Source organism: Lagopus muta, chromosome 8 (assembly GCF_023343835.1).
Source record: "Lagopus muta isolate bLagMut1 chromosome 8, bLagMut1 primary, whole genome shotgun sequence".
NCBI classification, from domain to species: domain Eukaryota; kingdom Metazoa; phylum Chordata; class Aves; order Galliformes; family Phasianidae; genus Lagopus; species Lagopus muta.
Window position 1 is genome coordinate 31,851,993 of NC_064440.1, and position 20,191 is coordinate 31,872,183.

At 40.6% G+C, this 20,191-nt stretch overlaps 1 protein-coding gene across 15 annotated transcripts in view; it reads left to right on the plus strand.

Moving 5' to 3' along the window:
- The window catches only part of UNC80 (unc-80 homolog, NALCN channel complex subunit), a 120,889-nt gene that overhangs the window by 43,254 nt on the left and 57,444 nt on the right, over nt 1-20,191 (plus strand). For 9 of the 15 annotated variants that reach the window (XM_048952933.1, XM_048952938.1, XM_048952934.1 and 6 more), the window contains 6 exons: nt 959-1,131; nt 8,193-8,405; nt 10,416-10,587; nt 13,042-13,175; nt 15,137-15,302; nt 18,797-19,000. In XM_048952933.1, the coding sequence (XP_048808890.1) occupies nt 959-1,131; nt 8,193-8,405; nt 10,416-10,587; nt 13,042-13,175; nt 15,137-15,302; nt 18,797-19,000 (1,062 nt within the window). The remainder of the gene's footprint in view (nt 1-958; nt 1,132-8,192; nt 8,406-10,415; nt 10,588-13,041; nt 13,176-15,136; nt 15,303-18,796; nt 19,001-20,191) is intronic. The other 6 variants (XM_048952937.1, XM_048952940.1, XM_048952941.1 and 3 more) reach the window with 3 other exon arrangements.

A 20,191-nucleotide genomic window follows, 5' to 3' on the forward strand; every position in this document is an offset into this window, starting at 1 on the left:
TCAGTATTCTGTAACCTTTTGTACCTTCACATGTAAACAGAGAGAGTATTATGGCTGAAGACAAAAAGCCCTAAAAGCTGACTATTCTTATTTTGGCCAGCCATGTTGGCCTCAAAACTTCTTTCCTGATATCCTGTGTCTTTCCACGACTGTCTGAACTCTGAGTAGAGACTACATAATGATCTTGTGCATTAAGAAGCATTCATTCCAACTTGCAGTGGGATTAGTTGATCTATCATGTGATCTCAGTATGTAGTTTAAAATAATGTTTGAAAGAAGCCCTAGCGAGCTTCCTAACTCCATTTTCTAAAGAAAATTTTGAATAAGGGAACCTTCCATCCCAAAGAATGCAAGGCTCTTCAAGGGAGAAAAGCTGGTATGATTTAAGACACTTAGAAACTGAATCTGATCTCACTTTAGATGTTCTGGTCATTGCAGAAGAGGCATGCCTAACAATTAGACAGTATGTGATTCCCATATAGAATCTTCATAGTGTTTGCTACTGATTTTTGTGTCCTACTGCATGATACAATATTGCTTAATATATGAGGAATGAGATTTATGTATAAATTTAAAAGCTAATAGGTAAGTGAGGTAGGAGAGCATCGAAGAGGCAGTAAGAGTGATTGTCTGTGTTAAAGAGGTGGGGACAAAGAACCATGTTCTTGTTCACCTGTGCTGTCCGGGTTTTCCACCCTGAGTAGGGTGGCATTGTTTTAAGGAGACATCAGTGTGACCAAGACCAGAATTTGGCTTGCTGTATGCCTGTTTCACAGAAGTCACACATGTTTTAAAAATGCCCATGTTATCCTCAAGATAGCACGTCAAGATGAGGAAGGGGTTTAGACTGAAACTGTACTCATCAGGATTTTTGCACTACTTTTTTTTTTGTTGTTATAGTCTGTTTCCTTCTCCCTGCCTTTCCCTGCAATCCCCTCTGTACTCTTTACCTCTTTAGGTTGCCATAGCTTTGATGATCACTTGACCTCCAACCAAGAAGGAGGAAAATCCAAGAACGTTGTGAACCTGGGAGCAATCCGTCAAGGGATGAAGCGCTTTCAGTTTCTCCTGAACTGCTGTGAACCAGGCACTATCCCTGATGCCTCCATCTTAGCAGCTGCCCTAGATCTTGTAAGTTATTCATTGGTGTGTTTTACCTGCTGAGTGAGAGAGCATGTGCATACATGGTGGGGTGTTGCATTCACTCATATTGGTCGTGCCTGTGCAGAAAGCAGGTAAGGCATTACAGCAGTGTCAACTGGTGGTGCTTTTGATAGCTGAAGTTTTAGCACCCGTGACTGGATGAATGCGCAGAGAAAATGAATCTTTTTTTTTATTAGGTAGCTCCCCACCACTGAATTATTGCCAGCACAAAGCTTTTATTGTCAGACTTACATTTTGCTCACAGCCATTCTGCATCTGTTCTTGGTGTCAATACTTTGCTTCAGAATAAGGACCGAAGACTGGGTAACTACCTGAGGAGGCACAGCAATGCCACTCAGGAGTTCTGATCGAGCTATAAATGCATTAGGTAACGTTAATCCCTCAGCACAGCCAGTCACTGGGAAAAACTTCAGATGCCAGCGTGCTTGCTTTTAAATGTAGATACTGCTAATTTGTAGATCTAAATCACAAAAGTGACATGATTCAGTCCCTTGCTCCTGACACTAAGTGTCTCTATCTCCTGCCTTCCTTTCTTTGCAGTTGCTGTTTATATTGACAGTCTCTTTGATTCTTAAAGCAGTGGCTTTCAGCCTGTGCTTCATGGGCCAGTGGGACTCTGTGTTACTGTTGAGAGTTTGATGAAGACAGCAAGAGGAGCTGCCAGTGTTTCTAACTTCTCTGCACAGTGTTCCTCTACTTCTTTGTGCGGATGTCTACAAACTGAGAAAGGTTGAAAGCCACTGCTCCCTAAGCATCCACATCCTCTCTATCCCTTTGTTTTCCTACTCCCCACTTCTCACCTTTTTACAGTGTTGTTGCTGTTTGTACTCATATTTGGTTTTTTGTTCACTGCTGGAGATGCCAGACCTTTGGACTCTCCCGTATTCTGCTTATGCTGTGTCCTGAGCTGTGCTGCCTTGTCTGCTCTATAGTCCTAGGGATAAGATACTCTGTGCACCACCCCTTTACATCATTAAGTTGCAGATCCAAGCAAATCTGCACTACTATCAGCCAAAAGTCACTGTTGCTAACCAGGTCACAGCTATTGTACTGTCTTCCAGTTGAGAGGTGCTTTCTTCACTAGTCGCTCCTCCCCTCTTCTGGGGTTTGTTGGTCCTCTGCCTGAAAGCTTTGTAAAGAGTTGCTGACAGTGAAGCTTACATTATAGTCTCACAGTCAGTTCCTACCAGTCAGGGTTGCGGTGAGCTTGGAAGGTGAGGAGAACAGTCTCTCCTGCTGTGTGTACAGCACCAATTCATTCCTCAAGGCTGCCAGACTGCTGCTGCATCGTGCACAGACAGGGAGGAGTCACTTCTGTCTAGTTTGTGAGCTTATAACTGGACTGTAAAACATAGATTTGGCAACTGTATCCTGGAAATGTCATAATTACAGATGCTGAAGTCACAGACGGTCTTATTCTCTGCCAGTATATGAAGTCAGTTGAAAATCACTAGTGCAAGGGAATTAGCTAAAGATGTCTGTTGTGACTGCCAGAGCTGGCTTTTACGAAATAAAGTTTCAGTCTTTTTCCTTTCCCATGGAATGATGTGAATGGCTTTGGTGAGGGGCAGCAGTGCAAGTTAGGAGTCTAGTCAGGGCAAGTGGCAGAGGGGCAGACTTGCTGAAGTCTGACTGTGAAGTCTAGTCTGTGTGATGTGTTTGTCATCCACAGTGACTCATCTAAAGTTAATAAAATAAAACTTACTAACTGAAGTTAATAAAAAAAAAATATATTGCAGTGAATAAAGTAATATTGATTTCAGTCTAGCCTCTAAAAAGAAGTATTTTATGTTAACATATATCTGTTATACTGCATTTCTCATACACACAAATACATTCATAAAAAGTTTCAGGGGATTTGGTATTATTCTTAAGGGAGGTCAGTACCATCAGCATATCTTAATTGATTTCTGGGTGAATTTTAGTTTTGTTCTGACAAGTTGACTGTGGAGATTTACGTTCTGTATTTCTATATTTGCTATCAGTCTACGATTGTCTAATGAAGGCAGAACTGTAGCACAGGATCTGCTATGAAGAATACTTACTGAGACTATTTTAAAACTCTGGACATCTGGCTTTTCTTGATGTTGTGGCTGAAAGTGTGATAGTAGAGAAGCAATACTATATAGCTGCCTGGTCCTGCTTTTCTTTCTTGAGCTTCTACTGTGTAATCTCAGAGAGGGTGTAACGACACACAGCCAAGGAGTTTTATGTGTGTGAGTCTGTAATTCTGCAACCCAGTAGCTGGGAGCCAGATAAGCTGCCTTGAACAAACTGTCCTTTAGAAGATAGCACAAAGTGACTATGTGCTGTAAGGCAAAAGTTTGTGACACCTGTTGGAATGCATAGAAACCTGCTCCTTTTGTGGTCTTCCGTTGTTCTCCGCAATCTGAGAATGAAACAGCTTAAACCCCAGTCTGTCATTTCAGTGGCCATGATTTGATCTTTTTCTCTGTGTTTTCGTCTTACTTCACCTGCATATTTTCTCTGCATTGTGTGAGGTGCAGCACACGGTGTGTCATTTTGGAGTAGCTGTGGATGTGAATAAGAGCCTACACCTCTGGGATCAGAATTTCTAGATGGACTGGATTTCTAGTCTGCAGTTAAAGATGATGCAGACTTCTTACCAGTACCTACTTAGCTGCCGTTTTGTCTACAGAATGTTGGAGATAGATGGAAGTTAAGATGTCGCATGCATTGCGGGTTTCAGAAGATGACAGCTACTGTCATATCAGTGTGTTTCTTAATGGCAGTCTGATGCTATGGACAATTCCCATATTTTATTTCAGTAGAGCACATCCAGCAGAAAACTTTTTTTTTTTTTTTAAACTTCTGTTTTCAGGCTTTTGAAGTAATAGTTGGAATCAGGTTTGATACAAATAAAAAATATATATGTATCCAGCCCAGTTGCTATGGCAACCTTAAAAATAATTAAAGGCAAGATGCTTTTAGTTTTAGTTCTTTCATAAACTTTTCCAGCATGCTTTTTAATGCAGATTTGCACCCAAAATTTCCAATGTTCTACAAACTTAAAGATCTTTGGTTAGCCTTGTTGTTTACAAAGATTTGCCACAGCGATTTCAGAAATAAGAGCAGTGAAACAAAGGCTGTACCCTTATGGAGGTACTGATTTGTTCATACTTAAAATTAAGGGTTTACTTCAGGTTAGAAATGGTGCAGTTAATGTATTTTCCCAGAACCACCCATCCGTGACTGTTATACAACTGCAAGCAATTGATGGCTTTGCAAACATTTGATGACACTTGATAATATGTTGCAGACAGTTTCATCACTGTTCATCACTAACTGAAATCCACACTTAGCAATAAAAAAACTGGTATTTTTTCCCTTGTAAGAAACTTTTGAAGCTTTGTGGGCAAGGAATATGATGTTTCAGTTTTGTAAGTTTCTGCAAAGGGTTCCAAAAAAGCCACTGTGTAGCATTGTATGAAGAAGTTACCTCAAGTATTGTAATTCGACTGGTATCTGTTAGGATAGCTCTGTTTTGTGTAGCCATGGAGAGTAGCCAAAGTGTTAGGAAAGGCTCAGAGTAGTACTTTGGGGACGTGGTTTATGGGCAGTGTGGTGGTAGGTGGACAGTTGACTAGATGATCTTAGAGGTCTTCTCCAGCCTTTATAATTCTCATTATAAACGACTCGTGTCAGAAAGCGCGAGCTTTCCTTTGACTAGTTTAGCAGTGAGTGCCACTTAGCACTACTGCACTTTCCCAGTGCATCCTTACCATGCGTGAGCTGCTCTGTTCTAGCATGTGTATCTTTTATGCTACTAGAAACGCTGTACTGGCACTGCTTTATGGTAGGATTGCATTGGGAAAGAATCTATCAAGTCATGAGAGTGCAGAAGCAAAATCTGAGCTGCAAGAGCAAGAATCCTAGTCAGTATTCCTGACTTTGTGTCATCAAATGTGTTAGGCAGGCTGTGTTCTTCCCGTGTTCATGTTTGCATGAAAAACATTTGTCCATGGGAGGACATATTACCTGAAAGGAAATCAGAGGTTGCAGTCTCCGTAATAGACTGAGAACAGAAGCAAGGAGTCATATGCATTTTACTTTTTTTGGGCATGAAAGATTTCAACTAACGTTTTGAGGTAATCCTTTTAGACTTTGGTTAACAATTTGCTTGTGGCCTGTTTCCAGTATATACGCTTGGCTACTTCTCATGGCTCAACAAAACAGAGCTATCCAGTCAACATCTTTTGAGAGCACTTACATGTACTTGATTTGTAAGTAAATCATTGTTATTTTGCTATTTATTTATGTATTTATTCTTATTAAAGAGATCAGTAGAAATTGTTTTTTGCTCAAAGTGCCTTGCAGGGTACAGAAGAGGGCATAAGGACAATTATGACTGGTTGGTTAGTCTAGTAAAATTATTTGTACTTGAAGACAAAAGTGAACCTAAGCATTCCACATTCATAAAGCTCTCCACAGTCAGCTACACTTCATCAGTAATGTGACGTTACAAATTTCCAGATGTATTCCATGTTAGCTCCCCATCACCTGGGTCATTGCTTTTGCTACTTTAATACAAGTCAGGTTATCTGTTGAAGAATAGGAATGGGAATGCTTGAAATTTTGCTAAGTGGTGGAATCGTGTTTATGTCAATTCAGACAGTACAAAAAAAGAAAAAAATCGAAAGGCAAAGTGATATAATAGGTCTAATGTTAAAGTGGACTTGTGAACTGTTTCACAGGCAGGGACCAGCTTGTGAGAGTATTGCTGCTATGTTAAGTTTTGACAGTGATTGTGGAAACTTGTGTTCTTTTCAGCTATGCATCGCCTGCCTGATTCATTTCTCTCCATTTGTGATGTGTTTCTCTGTGGTGTGAATCCATCCCTGTTCATTCTGTCACATCTTCATCTTTCTCTTGCTGCTGCTTCAGTTTACACTGAGCCTCAGGTAAGCTGTCACGAGAAGCTTATGCCTCACGATGTTCAGGAAGTCCTCTTTCATGCGGGGGGGCATTCCAGTGTTTCTCAATTTGGAACTCCTGTGCTAAGCCACATTCCTCCTGCCCTTCACCCCCTATCCTAGATTCCGAAGATAACCCTTAGTTGAGTGCTTCTGAAACCTTTAGAACATTTATCTGTACAAGATTCCTGTCTACTAAGAAATTGTGATTTTTATGAGTAGAGAACTGAAACAGGATACCAAAGGTGGGACTTCATTTTCCCAGTAATTAATGTCTCCAAGTCTGGATAAGGTTTTACTGTGTGAGAATTAAAACAACAGGACCAAGAAGTTTTACATGATCCGTCTTCAATATTTCATGTGGACAGTAAGCAGTTTGTAACGTGAGAGGTGTTAGCTTTGTTTCGGTTGCTGATCGGTGTTTGATTGAAGATTTCTGCCTTCCTGGTCAGAACTTTGGGTCAACATTAATGTACTTCCTACTTCAGTGAATAACTAAAACATTGCTGTTTTCTTCCATCATTTGAATAAAATACAAGCAAAGAGCCTGTATTCTATTCAAAGGATGAAGGAAGATAGTAGCCTGCAGCTTTAAGCAGCAACAAGATGCATCAGGAAGCAGTTAATGTGTGTTTTCTTTTTAGTATGGACAACATAAAATCCATCCTCCCTTTTTGTTCTTTTACAGTATTTTAGAGAAGGTGTATTTTTTTTTTTTCCATCCTGTAGTTATTTCTGTCCATTTTTCCATCAGGATTAATTTCTCTAAGTTTATCTGTAGTACATAATTTCTTAAAGCAGTTCTCAAACTCTTGGAGCTTTGAAAATTGAAAATTTGCTTTCAACTTTTGATTAAAGCACTACTGGAAACACCATTTAATCATGTTGTACAGACCAGCTGCGGGCCATCTTCTGTGATCTCAGGGACCACTTGTTGTTCATGGACCAGAGTTGAAGAAGATAAAGAGATGCTCATCTGTGTAAATTGTGTCATTAAGGCTGGCAGCATCTCAGTGTGTGGAACACGTGTTTTTGTACTCTGTGAAATTCTTGCTAGGGACCCTTCAAAGCCAGCTTGTGAAATGTGGACATTGTTTTATTGTTATTGTATTTTACAACCTGCTGGTCTGGGGGCTTTTGCTTGTGAAAGCTACAGGAAAAGAGGGAGAAGATTAAATGGAAATAAGGAGCACTATTCACTTTTAGTTATGTTCCACAGTTGTTAAGATGTTATTTTCACAGAGCTGTAGACTGCTGGGAAGAAAGTTCTAAGACTCAGCCACCCTTTAGGAAACAAATTACAGTGTCCATTTTTGAACATATTTGTGTGTCGCAGAAGTGCTCTGTGTTGAGCTAACTTGGGTCCTATTGGACCATTTCAGACAAAGGTATGCTTAATATTATGGCTCCCATTAAATAAAATTTCTCCTCCATGTTGAGGGTGGAGGGTCCCCGTGACAAATATACAAGGATCTCAGCTGGTTGATACTGAGTTTCACTACTAGATTGTATGTGCTTGCTAAAGCTATTGCAATTAGGTCAGTGAAATTCTGCTGACTTAGGCCAGTAGAGCATTTCACTCTTTGTATCTGCTTATTGTAAGTGCAAAACAGCACTTTTCCTAGTTTCAGCAAGCCTCCATTCATGCTTCCACCCCGAGCTGCACAAGCAAAACATAACATGACATGCTAGGATTCATATGTCTGTGCTGCTTACTTTGCAGGCTTACTAGAGGTGAGAAGAAAATATGAGTCACTCCTCCAGTAGCAGCGTCCTATAAACACTTCTGCTTTCTGGTAGTTGGGTGGTTTCTGGAAGAAATGATTATAGAGGGATAGTGAAACAGAAGATTGTTTGTAATGTGGTTCTTTTTGCCCCTCTGGTGGTTCAACTAAGCGTAACTGCTCAGTGTTATGGGCCTTGATTTTATTAGCTTGAGGCAGAGATCCTGGTTTCAGGCTTTGAAGAAGAGATTACTCAGTCTGTGTGACACTATGGCAAGCTTACGATCAATTGATAAAAGCACAAAGTCCTCTTAATATTTATTGTTTTGAATGTGTGTGTATTTAAAGTGGTTTTTTGCAAACATTTCAGGAAGCTCCTGTAGTGGCGAGAGCAGCCCTGTTCCTTGAGTGTGCACGTTTCGTTCATCGCTGCAACCGTGGCAACTGGCCTGAGTGGATGAAGGGCCACCATGTGAACATCACTAAGAAAGGCCTGTCCCGTGGACGCTCTCCTATTGTTGGCAACAAAAGGAACCAGAAACTGCAGTGGAATGCAGCTAAGCTCTTCTACCAGTGGGGAGATGTAAGAGCTTGTTTCTCTTCTGTTTACATTTAAGAACCAACCAAAATGCGAAGTTAATTTCAAGCCTCCCTTCCAAATTGCATTTCACAGCTTGCCAAGATCAGCTGTGGTCAAAACTTATGTTGTTAGGATGTAATGGAGACGCTGTCCCTGTCCTTACCATGTTCAGTCACAAGATCCTTTTGGCACGCTCTCCCGTCTCCATCACTTTGCACATGTGAATGCTTAGTGGAGAGTAGGAGCAGTGATTTTATCTAGCTTCCATATATTGATTTGTAGCTCAGATGTGATGTTGTGTATTCATAACCTTCAGTGGATTTCTTTGACATACTTCTTTTTGCACACTTACAATTCTTTGGCAAGGAATTCTGCAGAGCTACTGCATGTCATCTAAAAAGATAGATTGGCTTCTTCAAGTTTCATTTGACCGTGATCTCTGGCAGTATGTGAGCAAGGCAATAGCACGGTCTGGTCCTGTCAGTGCACTTGCAGTTTCTTTGGAAGCCCATACCTGCTGAAGATGTGATGCTTATTGTAAGACATTTCACACATTTAAGAATAAGTAAGTAAGTAACCAAGGATAATACAGGTAATACATAATAAGAATTCAGTTGTCTTTAGGTAGGGTGCTGTGGGATTGTGTATGATTGCTTTAATGTAAGGCTGGAGAATAGCATAAATCATATGTGATAGATCATTGCTCTCTGCAGATGCAAGCAGACTATTTCTTCCTCAACAGGCTGAAACATGAAAGGGAAAAAATTGAGAGACGTGGAGTTTATTTGGCAATATGCAGATTGCTGAGATTAGCAACTATTTGCATCAGCTTGCAAACCACAATATAATAACACCTTATTCTTTTTGTGTAGCAGAATCTAGCCACTTCTTTGTTGCTGGATTTCACAGGAACTGCTAAATAACGAGGAAAAACAGCTGTAAATGCTATTTCTTTGTGACTGCTTATTTGTTTCTGCTTTGCTTCATCTGAGAGAGGAAAATTACAGTGCTTGCATGATCATCAGTATGACTTCCAGAAGATTCAGAAATCCTCTTCAATATCTTTCTCTGATACCATCCCTAAACCAAGGAAGCCAAATGACAAGTGCTGGTTAGAACTTCAAGGTTAAAAACACTTCCTCTCTATCAAAGTCATATTATCATAGGATAAAATTTTACATTCTTGTCTATGTTCTCTTTACCTTTATGCAACAACAACAACAAAAAAAAGCTATGAAGTGTCTTAGCAGGAAAGTAAACCTCTTGCAACACATCCTTATCTGTAGCTTTGCTGACAGCAACGCAAGGACTGCTTATGTGCTGATAAGGATGCTGACAAACTAGCAACAAATAAACAGTCAATGCTCTTGTAGAGAATGTAACAGCATTCACTAGAAATCTTTTTGCCTGTCTTTGTTATATGTGTAGGTCACTCCAAAAGTAATACCTCCTACTTATTTCAGTGGAAGCTACAACAGATACGAGGAGCACAAAAATGCTATTTGGTAGAGCAAGTTCTCAGCTCCTTTAAAGATGAAAGCAGACTTTCCCACAAGCATGCAGCTCTTGTGGAGGAACGGGGGATTTGTACTGGATCCCTAAGTGGCAGGATAGTTGCTTGAACTGAAGACGTATGTTCTCAGTGAAAACGCTTATCACAAATCTGTCACACGTATAGGAGGGAGGGAGAATAAGAAATTCCTACAAGATAATGACTTAATCACTTTTTGCCTATCCTGTGCCATTTCTGCTCTTGCTATTTAACCTGACGTGCAAAAAAAATTCCTCCTGAAACAAGGCAGTTTGCACAATTTGGTTGAAAAGATCACGGGGAAACAAATAATGCTTTTGGTAGCAAAAGCTCTCTTATTATTCCTTTCTTTATTTTACTGCATTTTGCAGGCAGTAAATGTGAAGCCAGTATGTTATCTTCTGATTGGAACATCTTCACAGACTGCAAGGTTGGGCTGAAATCCTCACCTTCTTATGCTTTCTTCTTCTCCCTGTCTGCAGGCAATTGGTGTCCGCCTCAACGAGCTGTGCCACGCTGAGAGTGAGAGCCCTGCCAACCTGCTGGGCCTCATTTATGATGAGGAGACCAAGAGGCGCCTGAGAAAGGAGGATGAGGAAGAAGACTTTTTAGATGACAGTAAGGAGACTCCCTTTACTACAAGAACCCCCGCTTGTAAGAACCTCTGCTTTAGGAGCACTTAATTTTTCTTCTCTTTTCATCTTCTTGCCACTCAGCTGTATTTCCCAGTCCCTCACCTCCGCCTTAGCTTCCTTCCCTGTTCTTTCTGTGCCTTGATGTACAACATGATAGAGGGATAGCAGTACTGAGAAACTTGGAAGAAAAAGGAGGGGGCAAAACAGATAGTGAGTTGCAATTCCTGTATACTGGCAACGGCAATTATATGCAGAATGATTTATTGATTGAGTCTTGCTGCCATCTCAGTGCCAAAAATGGTTCAGATTCCCGTTGTTTCCAGTTGTTTCTGCCAAAATATTTTGTAAGACTACCTGCTTTTCTGTTTCTTAATCTTGAAGAATGATCTCCTTACCTGATGTGTCTTGGCACAGCTCTGCCAAAGGCCTTTAAATCTTGACTTCACTAAATATTTGCCTGATTCTCAAGCAGAAGTAAGGCACAGTGGTATAAAAAGCATCATCAAAAAACCTGTGTACCAACAACTAAAATACACACTGTGTGTGTGTTCATAAGGGTGGGAGGGTGGTGATAAATCACTGATTCTGGAAGTCTAGACAGATATGCAGATTATAACAGCCTGTGAAGCAAAAGAAGTTTAGTCAAAACAGATACCGTCATGGGTGTAGGTGAAGGTGATAACAAACATTATGTCCTCTCCAGACACCATTTGTATATATGTCTGTGCTGTAATGTGCCACTTCTTGTTTACATGTACTGTTGTTTATGGATGTAGTGTGCTAGCACTGTTTATGTATCTTCTGGTTTCTTCTGCTGTGATCCTAGGTTTGTTCTTATCACTACATGAAGGTCGGCTTTGGGATTAAGGGGAGGAGGTGGAAATGGCATTTGTGGGAAGTGATATCAAGATGGGTATTAACACTGAGCTTAGACCTTCACATGTGCCACTCTGCGGTGTGCCAGCACTAGAAGCAATATGAGTGTGGGTGGCTGTTCTGGATGTTTTATTGGCTCCTCAGGAGGTATATCCAGAGCAGGAGAGGGCACATCAATTTCTTCCTCTCCTGTACTGTGAGTGCCTTTTAAAAGGTGGGGAACATTCCTGTAATGAAGTGATGGAACAGGCTTTGTGTCTCTGTTCAGCGATTGATACTGGGCACTCACCAGGGTGACATGGAACTGCTTTAACAAGGCAGCGTAAGGTGAGCAAACAGAGAACACGCTGTGGGCTAGAAAGCCACATAAAAGCTGAAGTACTTGCCTGAGAACCATGTTATAGATAGAAGATATCCAGTCAGCTTTTGTGTGGAAGACAGACCTTTCCAGAAGCTGCCCTGTGCACAAAGGAATTAGACCGAGGAGCATAAAGTATGCTGATGGATTTTCCATTACACCACGCAGCTCATCTCTATTTAACAGCTCAGATATTTCAGTCCGTGTGGAGTCCATCTTCACTACACGTAGCATGTACAGAGGAATTAATGAGATTCATAGAATTAATCTGGTTTTATCTGATGCTGGCAGTGCCTTCTTGTTTGGTTTGGACTGTTTCTTTGCAAAAAGTTGTTAGATTATACATCAGAGAAAGCAAGCAAAAACAAACTTCTCTGTAATTCCTGGAGATGGTAAATATGAGGTAACGCTAAAAGATGGTTGCAGTTCATCATTATCACAACTAATTTTTGAAATACTTTTTTCTTTGTACTGTTCATAATCCTAACTAGCATTTTTAAAGTTTATCAGGCACTGAAGAATGTTTCTTACTTTTTAAGCTTAGATTGCTTACGAAGTGTAGGACTTCTGAAGCTGATAGTCTAGACTCAGTCAAGCAAAACTTCAAGTATTTGGGTCATCCCTTTTCCCTTCTCTTGTTATAGGTTAAGCATTTGAATGTATAACTTGAATATGCAGTTGGATTATTTTTTTCTTTAATTATCTTTGAGTGGCATTTGGCTTCAGTGCACACAAATAAAGCAGCTCGATTTCAGAGGAGACTGCATTTTTCAGTTATCAGGGTAGTTCTTAGTAACAGATGCAGTACTTTGCTGGCTAATCATAATTCCATATATATATTGAGAAACTTTGCTACGTTGAGTATTGCAGAAGATTTGTCTGAATGCAAAACTGTCAAGAGACAGAAGGATATCTACTTCTTCACTTGTATCAGCATTAAATGAGAAGGTGTATAAAATACTGAAAGATCATGTCAATTTAGTAGATAGCTCACTATACGCTGTAATATGTTGGAGAATGCTGGACTGTGTTGGCACTGTGCCACGTGCCAGTAAATGCATGGATTGATATTTGTACTATTATGATCCTTTTAGTGTAGGAAGAGTGGCATAGATAGAACTCTGGATTTTCCTTTTTTAGTGCAGCTTGTATCGTGTACCATACATAAAAACGCCCATCATGTTCTGGTTCAACGTTTTGCATCATCTCCTTGCTCACCATAGAAATATTTTTTCCTAGGCACTGTGAATCCTACCAAATGTTGTTGTCCTTTTGCGCTGAAAATGGCAGCCTGCCAGCTCCTCCTGGAGATTACCACTTTCCTTCGAGAGACCTTTCCATACATGCCTAGGCCACGTCCCGAGCCTCTTGTGGTAAGTGGGCAATAGGAACAGGAGAGGGAGATGTGCCAGCAAAGTCACTGTGCTCTGTGCCTTTCTGAGGAGAGAGAGAGGCTGGGATAACTCAAAGGAACGTCTGACGCAGAGGGAAAGGAGCCATTGTCTGTTAGGAAGATAGTTAGGGCAGCGTGCATCAAATGAGCCAATTAGAAAGGTAAGGCTAGGGAAGCAGAATATGTGTTGGAAGTCCAAGGGAGTTTCAAAGTAGGGAAAGCAGCAGGTGCCTTGAGAAACTGTTTGGAGGACCTGAGAGTGCAACAAATGACAGTTCAAGTGCAACATAGCTGATTAAGAGTGTCAGCTGACACTCAACAGAGAAGTTAGGAGAAAGGAGAGAAGATGATTGGCAGAGCATTTGCAGAAGCTTAGAGCGTGCACTTCTTTGTCATGGTTGCAGTTTTTCTGTTGTCTTATCATTAGAATTGAAGGAACAAAGGAAAGAAAGAAAGGAAGCAAAGAATGAACGAGACTTCCATGAGCCTAAGAGAGACACAGGCAAATATTAGCATGAGTAATAAGCTAAGCATCTGATAAGGTGACAGCTAATTTTCCGAATGGCAGAACCTCATAATTTCTAGCAGCTCATTCTTATGTGGATTTTCTTATGTCAATTAATGCATTTAATATCACCTTCAACCTGTTGTTTCACGAAATATGCAGGCTGTCTTCTGTCAGCTGTCTTCTGTCAAGTTATGTTGGAAGTGGCCAGCAAATTCAGAGGTGATGAACATAGAATGACACATAAGCAGTATGATCTTGTAAGCATAATTTCCTCGGGAAATCAGACTACGTTTTTTGAGGGAAGTGTGAAAAGTCAGATTTCTAAGAGAGCGCAGAGGATTCAGCCCTACTGTTGTTCTTTTTGTTAATGAAGGGCCAAATTTTGCTGATAACAGTCGTTCTTGACAGGGTGATGGCTCAGCGTTGTTGTAGTTAGGATTTGAGGCTGATTTCAAAGGCTGTAGTTGACCTATGAAGAAGTGACTCAGCCCCCAGGTATGTAAGAATGGCAATAATAAAAAGCATAGAGAAATTCAGCATGAGTCTTCCTAAACACCTTGTTGATATTTTTGCTATGTAAGAAATGGCTACATCCAAAAGTAGGATAATACCAGGATTTAGGGTTCATCTCAGCAAAGTAGCTGTCTTAAAGCTAAGAATATGGTGGCTAATATGTACTTTTGTGTGATGCACTGAAAAAATGTCTTTCATTTTGTCATTTAGTTTTGTGGGGACAGCAGTTTCCAATGTGTACACGTTGACAAACAGCAGTGAGGAGTCACGTGTTGAAACACTTCAAGGGGGATAACTCTGACCGTACCCTGGGAACGTATCTGTAGTGCTATTGTGGCTTAGGTTCAGATTTGTTCAGGATAAAAGCTCATGGTCTCTTGCCTAAACTGTTTGTGTTGGATAACTTTTTAAGCTATCAACATGGAAATTTTTAATGCCAAATACACTACAAGCCATTACTTGAGCTATATATTATATCCCAGGTTTTGTTGTTGAGGAAAGTCAAAATATTTCCCTTATTCTAATCAACTGTTAGCTTTTCTGACAGTCATTTGTGTTCATTTTCCACACGGATGCAAAGCTGACTGCAGATTGTTTGGGGCCTTCCACTGGCATGAAATAGACTAGTATCAGCTAATCCATTTCAACACACTCAGTCTAGAATATGTTTGACCAAACTCTTCTTTTTCCCCCTATCCAGCTCTTAGAATAATAGACTTTGCCATGTTCCAGGTAGTTCCCAGGAACATCAGTAGGAGTTTGTATAGAAATTCCAGTAGGAGACCTCTTGAGCCTACGTAATTTTATCCAGAAATAAGTAGTCATATGAACAATTCTTCCTGAAGTTTCTATGGTTGTAATGGAAAAAGATGGTGATTCAAACTGGTTGCACATCTGTGTGGTCTACATGCTGCCAACAGGATCTGGAGAGCTGTAGGCTACGTCTGGACCCTGAGATGGACCGGCACAGGTATGAAAGAAAAATCAGCTTTGCTGGGGTTCTGGATGAAAATGAAGATTCAAAGGATTCCCTGCACAGCAGCAGCCACACCCTCAAATCTGAGGCTGGCTTCGAGGAGAAAAAAGGTTTGTTGGCACAGCAAGGCTTGTGTATTCTTCAGGCTTGTGAAGTGGCGCTTGATTTTATGTTTTCATTTGCATAGACTGTGTTAAAAAGCAGGAGGCCGTGGAGTCACCTGGCTCTGAATCATTTCTGAGATGCTTTTTGCCTTCAGGTTTCAATATATCGAATGTGAGAAGCAAAGATCTTAAATTATACAAAGCACTGCTATGACTGAAACCAATTGAGAGCACTGCAAGATTTCTAGAAGGGAGGATGTTTTACATGGAATTGTATCTCAGTGCAGTGCTGTTAGAAGCATCGCTATTTGATACGCTTCATAAATAAAGATCAAAGGTGGTTTTATTTGTTTCTTATTCTGATTACATTTTATTTTATTTTATTTTGTGAAAACCAGAGATAGGAGGGAATATTGGGATTTTTCTGTGAAAATCTGTACTGGTTTGGAAGTCATGGCATCTCATGGAATTAGTGGGTGATCACTTGATCTCTTGAATTCTTTGCTACCACATGAAAAAAACACACATACGTGGCTTTTGATGGCTAGCAGATTAATGTTACCAACATACTGTATACTGTACAAGCAAACCTCAAGCTCACTGTGTTTGCTGAGAAAAGCAGATTGTTTCCATTTTTAAGCCATCTCATGCAAAACTCACGTACTACCTGATGGTACAAGTGTTGCAATACAATATACAGTCATTATTTCAATTTGCAAGTAGAAACTAAACTGCCAGGAGTCACCTGTAAATGATTTTTCCCTCAAACACGTTTTCTGGAAGCACTATTTAGTCCTGTCTTATAAAGGCCATATAGAGACACAGATGTTTGAATGATGATTTTGATAATTGTTTCAAAAGGATGGTTTACAGTTATTTGAAAAGGATGAATTCTGTGGCTGGTTATCCTCTAGGATCTGTATTGTGTATTGATGATTCAGAGGCACTTTTGTTTGCTTCAGAGGGCCTTGGACAAAGTCCTTGTTGTCTTCAGCTGTAACCCTACCATAATTACTGTAGAAAGTAAAGAAAGAAACATTTCTAAGATTCACCTAGTGTACAGTTGCTTCCAAATTTGTTTGTCACATGGACAGTTACTTCTGTGAACACAGCTAGGGACTTCTTTCTAAGAAAGGTCAGGTGAGTTAAGTTCATGCTTAACCTAGTGTTTTGTGCCCCTGACGTAATGGCAGCTCAGAGATGCACACCGGCCTACGGTCCATCTCATAATCTTAACCCAGTGGGATGAGATGTTTCTTAACTATTTAGATGAGGAAATGTTTTGGTTTTTTTGAAGATAGCTACGTAATTCCATGAAGACCCTTTTCAGCCTCTCAGGCAGCAGTCTCGTAAATGACAGAACGCCTACAAGCATGTGGTGCTGCTGGAAAACTCTGATGGCCATTCTACAACTATCCCATTTTCCTTAGAGACAGTACTGACTGAGCTGTAACTCCATGTGTTACTGTGCTGCAGGCCTACTGTAGAATTTAATTATTTTTGAGAAGATAATTGACTTTGTTTAAATGATTTTTCCTGCAGTTTTAGATTGTTGTTTTTTTTTTTTTCCCATTTTCCTTTCTCTGTAATCTGTCCTGTAGTATTCCTTACTAAAGTTACTTCTTAACTACATTTTAGAGATGAGAAAGGTGATAATAGTAAGAAGGCCGACCCCTAAATATATGCTAGCAAGAAATGAATTTGAAATGTCTGGAATCTAAATAAATGCAAGATAATGTTTTAGTTAAAAATTACAATAATTATGTTCTTTTCCTGGCCATAGCATATTCTTGTGGGGATCTACCTGGGCCACGTAAGATGCAGAGGCATCTTTTGTAATTGCACATTTCTAGATAAGAAAATGTTGCTGTGTGACTATAACTAAATTTTTCTTGCCTGCAGAGGCAGGTCTCTTTATCTCTACCTGTCTGATGAATACTAATCTGCTTCCTTTCACTTACTCTGGAGTGTTAAAAACTTTGTTCTCATTGCTCACCCCAGGCATGACTTATCAGCTAATCCAAAAGCTTCGGGTTTACTGTCTAGAATCTGCTCCAGGTAGGTCTGAAACATAGACACTAAAGCTAGGTAGATGCAGGCTCTCACTGTGTCATACATTCTGTTTAGGCACTAACGCGGTATTCTACAAAATTCGGTTACAAGAGCTAAAGTAGTTTGGTGTTTGTGTGAACTGAGCAGCTGTATAGAGATTGATCTGAGCAAAATTCAACCAGTAACAATTGCTAAGAAACTCAGCGTGATCACTTGGAGGGAGATCTGGCCACTCAACAGTGATTTGCCCAGCTGATCCATGACGCCTGAACAGTAGCTCTCAGAACCTATCCTGTCTTCGGCCAGGGTGTTAGTCACTGGAAGTGGAGTGGGTGTTGGGTTCTGGAGGAATTAGGAGCATTCTCAGCAGGAAAGGTATGTCTGTTTTATTTCTCGAAGCCAAAATACAATTCATTTGAAATATTTTCTTACCCACGGTATCCAAAAAAACTGTGTCCTGTTCATTCTCAACAAGACTCCAAAAGAGCGATCAATCACACATGGCCCTGCCTGATTAGATCTGCAGTAAAATGACTGAGTGTTGCAACATTTGGACTGACATACTGCCATGTACTGCCTTTGAACTAAGAGGAGAACGAAAGTGCAAACGGTTGGTGCTTTGAACATTGAACCATTTCATGTCTGTGCTCATCAAAAATGCAGAGTGTTAATGGATGTTGTTAATGCCTGAAAGCTGCTGATTTGTCTGAAGGAGAGGATCTACGTGCTCCTGTTTCCTCTAAAGCATTCTATTGACTGAAGAGTAACATGCAGAGACACGGATTTATGCAAATCTTACTTCAAAGAAGTCGTGTGTGCTAACCTCATGAAGCAGACTACCCTTCTGCAATCACGTGTGCTGTGTGAATAGTTGATTCTACTGCAGATTTCAGTGGGTTTTTCAGAGCCCAGGCCCACAAGAAAATAGGTTTTTCCATGGTGCCTTGTTCATGCTTGGGATTCAGCCATCTATCCCTAGCAAGAAGTGATTCTGCACTAATGAAGACCCCAGGGGCTGGCAAAGAAAAATGCAATTTACATCCATTGGACAGATTCTGTTTCCTGGCAGGAATTGATTCAAAGTGGTGTGAATCGTAGTTTTTCCTTGTCCACTTTCTGGGTTTTTGTTAGAGCAGCTGACTCTACTTGCTGGTGGTTGAAGAAGGGCTAATTCCAAATACAGACAAGGCCTGAGGCGAGGTACCAGGTCTACAGGAAAAGAGGTGCAGAACACATTTCCTTAAACTTTTACTTCCTGATTGACAGAGCTGCATTGGCGGTGGCTTTGGAGAGAGCCTCTGGCCCTATATTTCTTGGTAGAAGAAAAGATGCTGCAACATAGGCTGGCAGCACAAGGTTGGGAGGGAGGGGTGGGCCAGGATATATTTCTTTTCTAAAATGGGGAAAAATTAAGGGGAAAAAAGTCCTCTTTTATTCTTTTAATACAGTTCCCAGCAGGAAGATCAGGATAGGAGGCTCCCGCTTGCTCCAGATTAAAGGAACCCGCAGTTTCCGGGTGAAGAAGGGGGGTTCCCTTTCCAGCATTCGCCGGGCCGGCAGCCTAAAGAGCACCAAGTTATCACGGCAGGACTCAGAGTCTGAGAATGAGGAGCTGCAGCTGTCCCACAGCAGGGACACTGTCACTGATATAGGTAACTTAGATGAGTGGGTGGAAAGGGAGGGGATGAGTAGGCAGGTCCTAAACTCTTGATGTGATGGCAGCAGAGCTAGAAACAACCACAGACCCCCACCCCGACAGGCTAGGTAGGAAAAACCTAGAGTCCTTTTCATGGACTGCCAGAAGTAGGGCCTGGGTAGAATATGGTTCAAATCCTGCCGCCGAAGGCTTGGCTGCAGGGTCAGCTCCATGTGCAGACTGCCCATTCAGAGCTCCGTGTTACAGCATGAACTCTTGGAATGCTGGTGTCTGCCAGCTGAATGCATGCTGTCTTTAGGGGAGCACATGCACATGTGTATATGCACATACACACACCCCTAAATCATCTGATATAAAGAATAAGGTCATATGTATATATGATATTTTATTGTCTATATTAACAGATAGGATATATATATATATGTTTGGACATGTGCTTCATATTTATGTAGTACATGATATCAAAGCATGCCATATGGCATGTAGTGTATATATATATATAACTGTATGTAGAACATAACATGTGCGTGCTACATACTGTATTTCTACATATTGGCATATACATCTATTTTTACAGTTTACAGTTGCCTTCCTTAGTTTTCAAAAAGATGAATCTCAGTATATGTATGTTATAGAAACCAAATATGCATCCTGTCAGAAGAAATCTCCATCACAGTTGAACTTAAGGGGCTCTCTCTAATAGAGTTGTTAACCAAAAACTAAGGTTTGCGTCCATTTAGAGTGGAAACGGCATCCCAAGCTTAATGGTCGTTTTTATGTTGATCAGAGGATGTTTTATTAGGTAAGCATGGAGAGTATGGAGAGTAGCATTGCCTGTTCTGTAGTCTTTGGAAAGTCAGAGTTCACTTAAAGAGGAGAAAGAAAGTATTAACTAGAGTTTGTCTCCAGTCATCCCTTAACAGTACTGTTAGTATTATAGGAAACCCACAGGTAATGAAATGGCTGCAGGAAACACGAGGTTCAGTGCTGTTCCCACATAAATCTCTCCTTTGCCTGAATTCTCTAGAACTAGTATGCTAGAATCAGGATTTTTTTCCCCTTTCATCCCCGTAATGTTAGCAGTTTCCATGGGCATTTAGCAATTACTTGGTCCACTGGTGCTTCCAGTTGGATGCCACTTCTGGTTGGATTTTTTTTTTTGATGTTTTTAATCACAGAGCTCAGT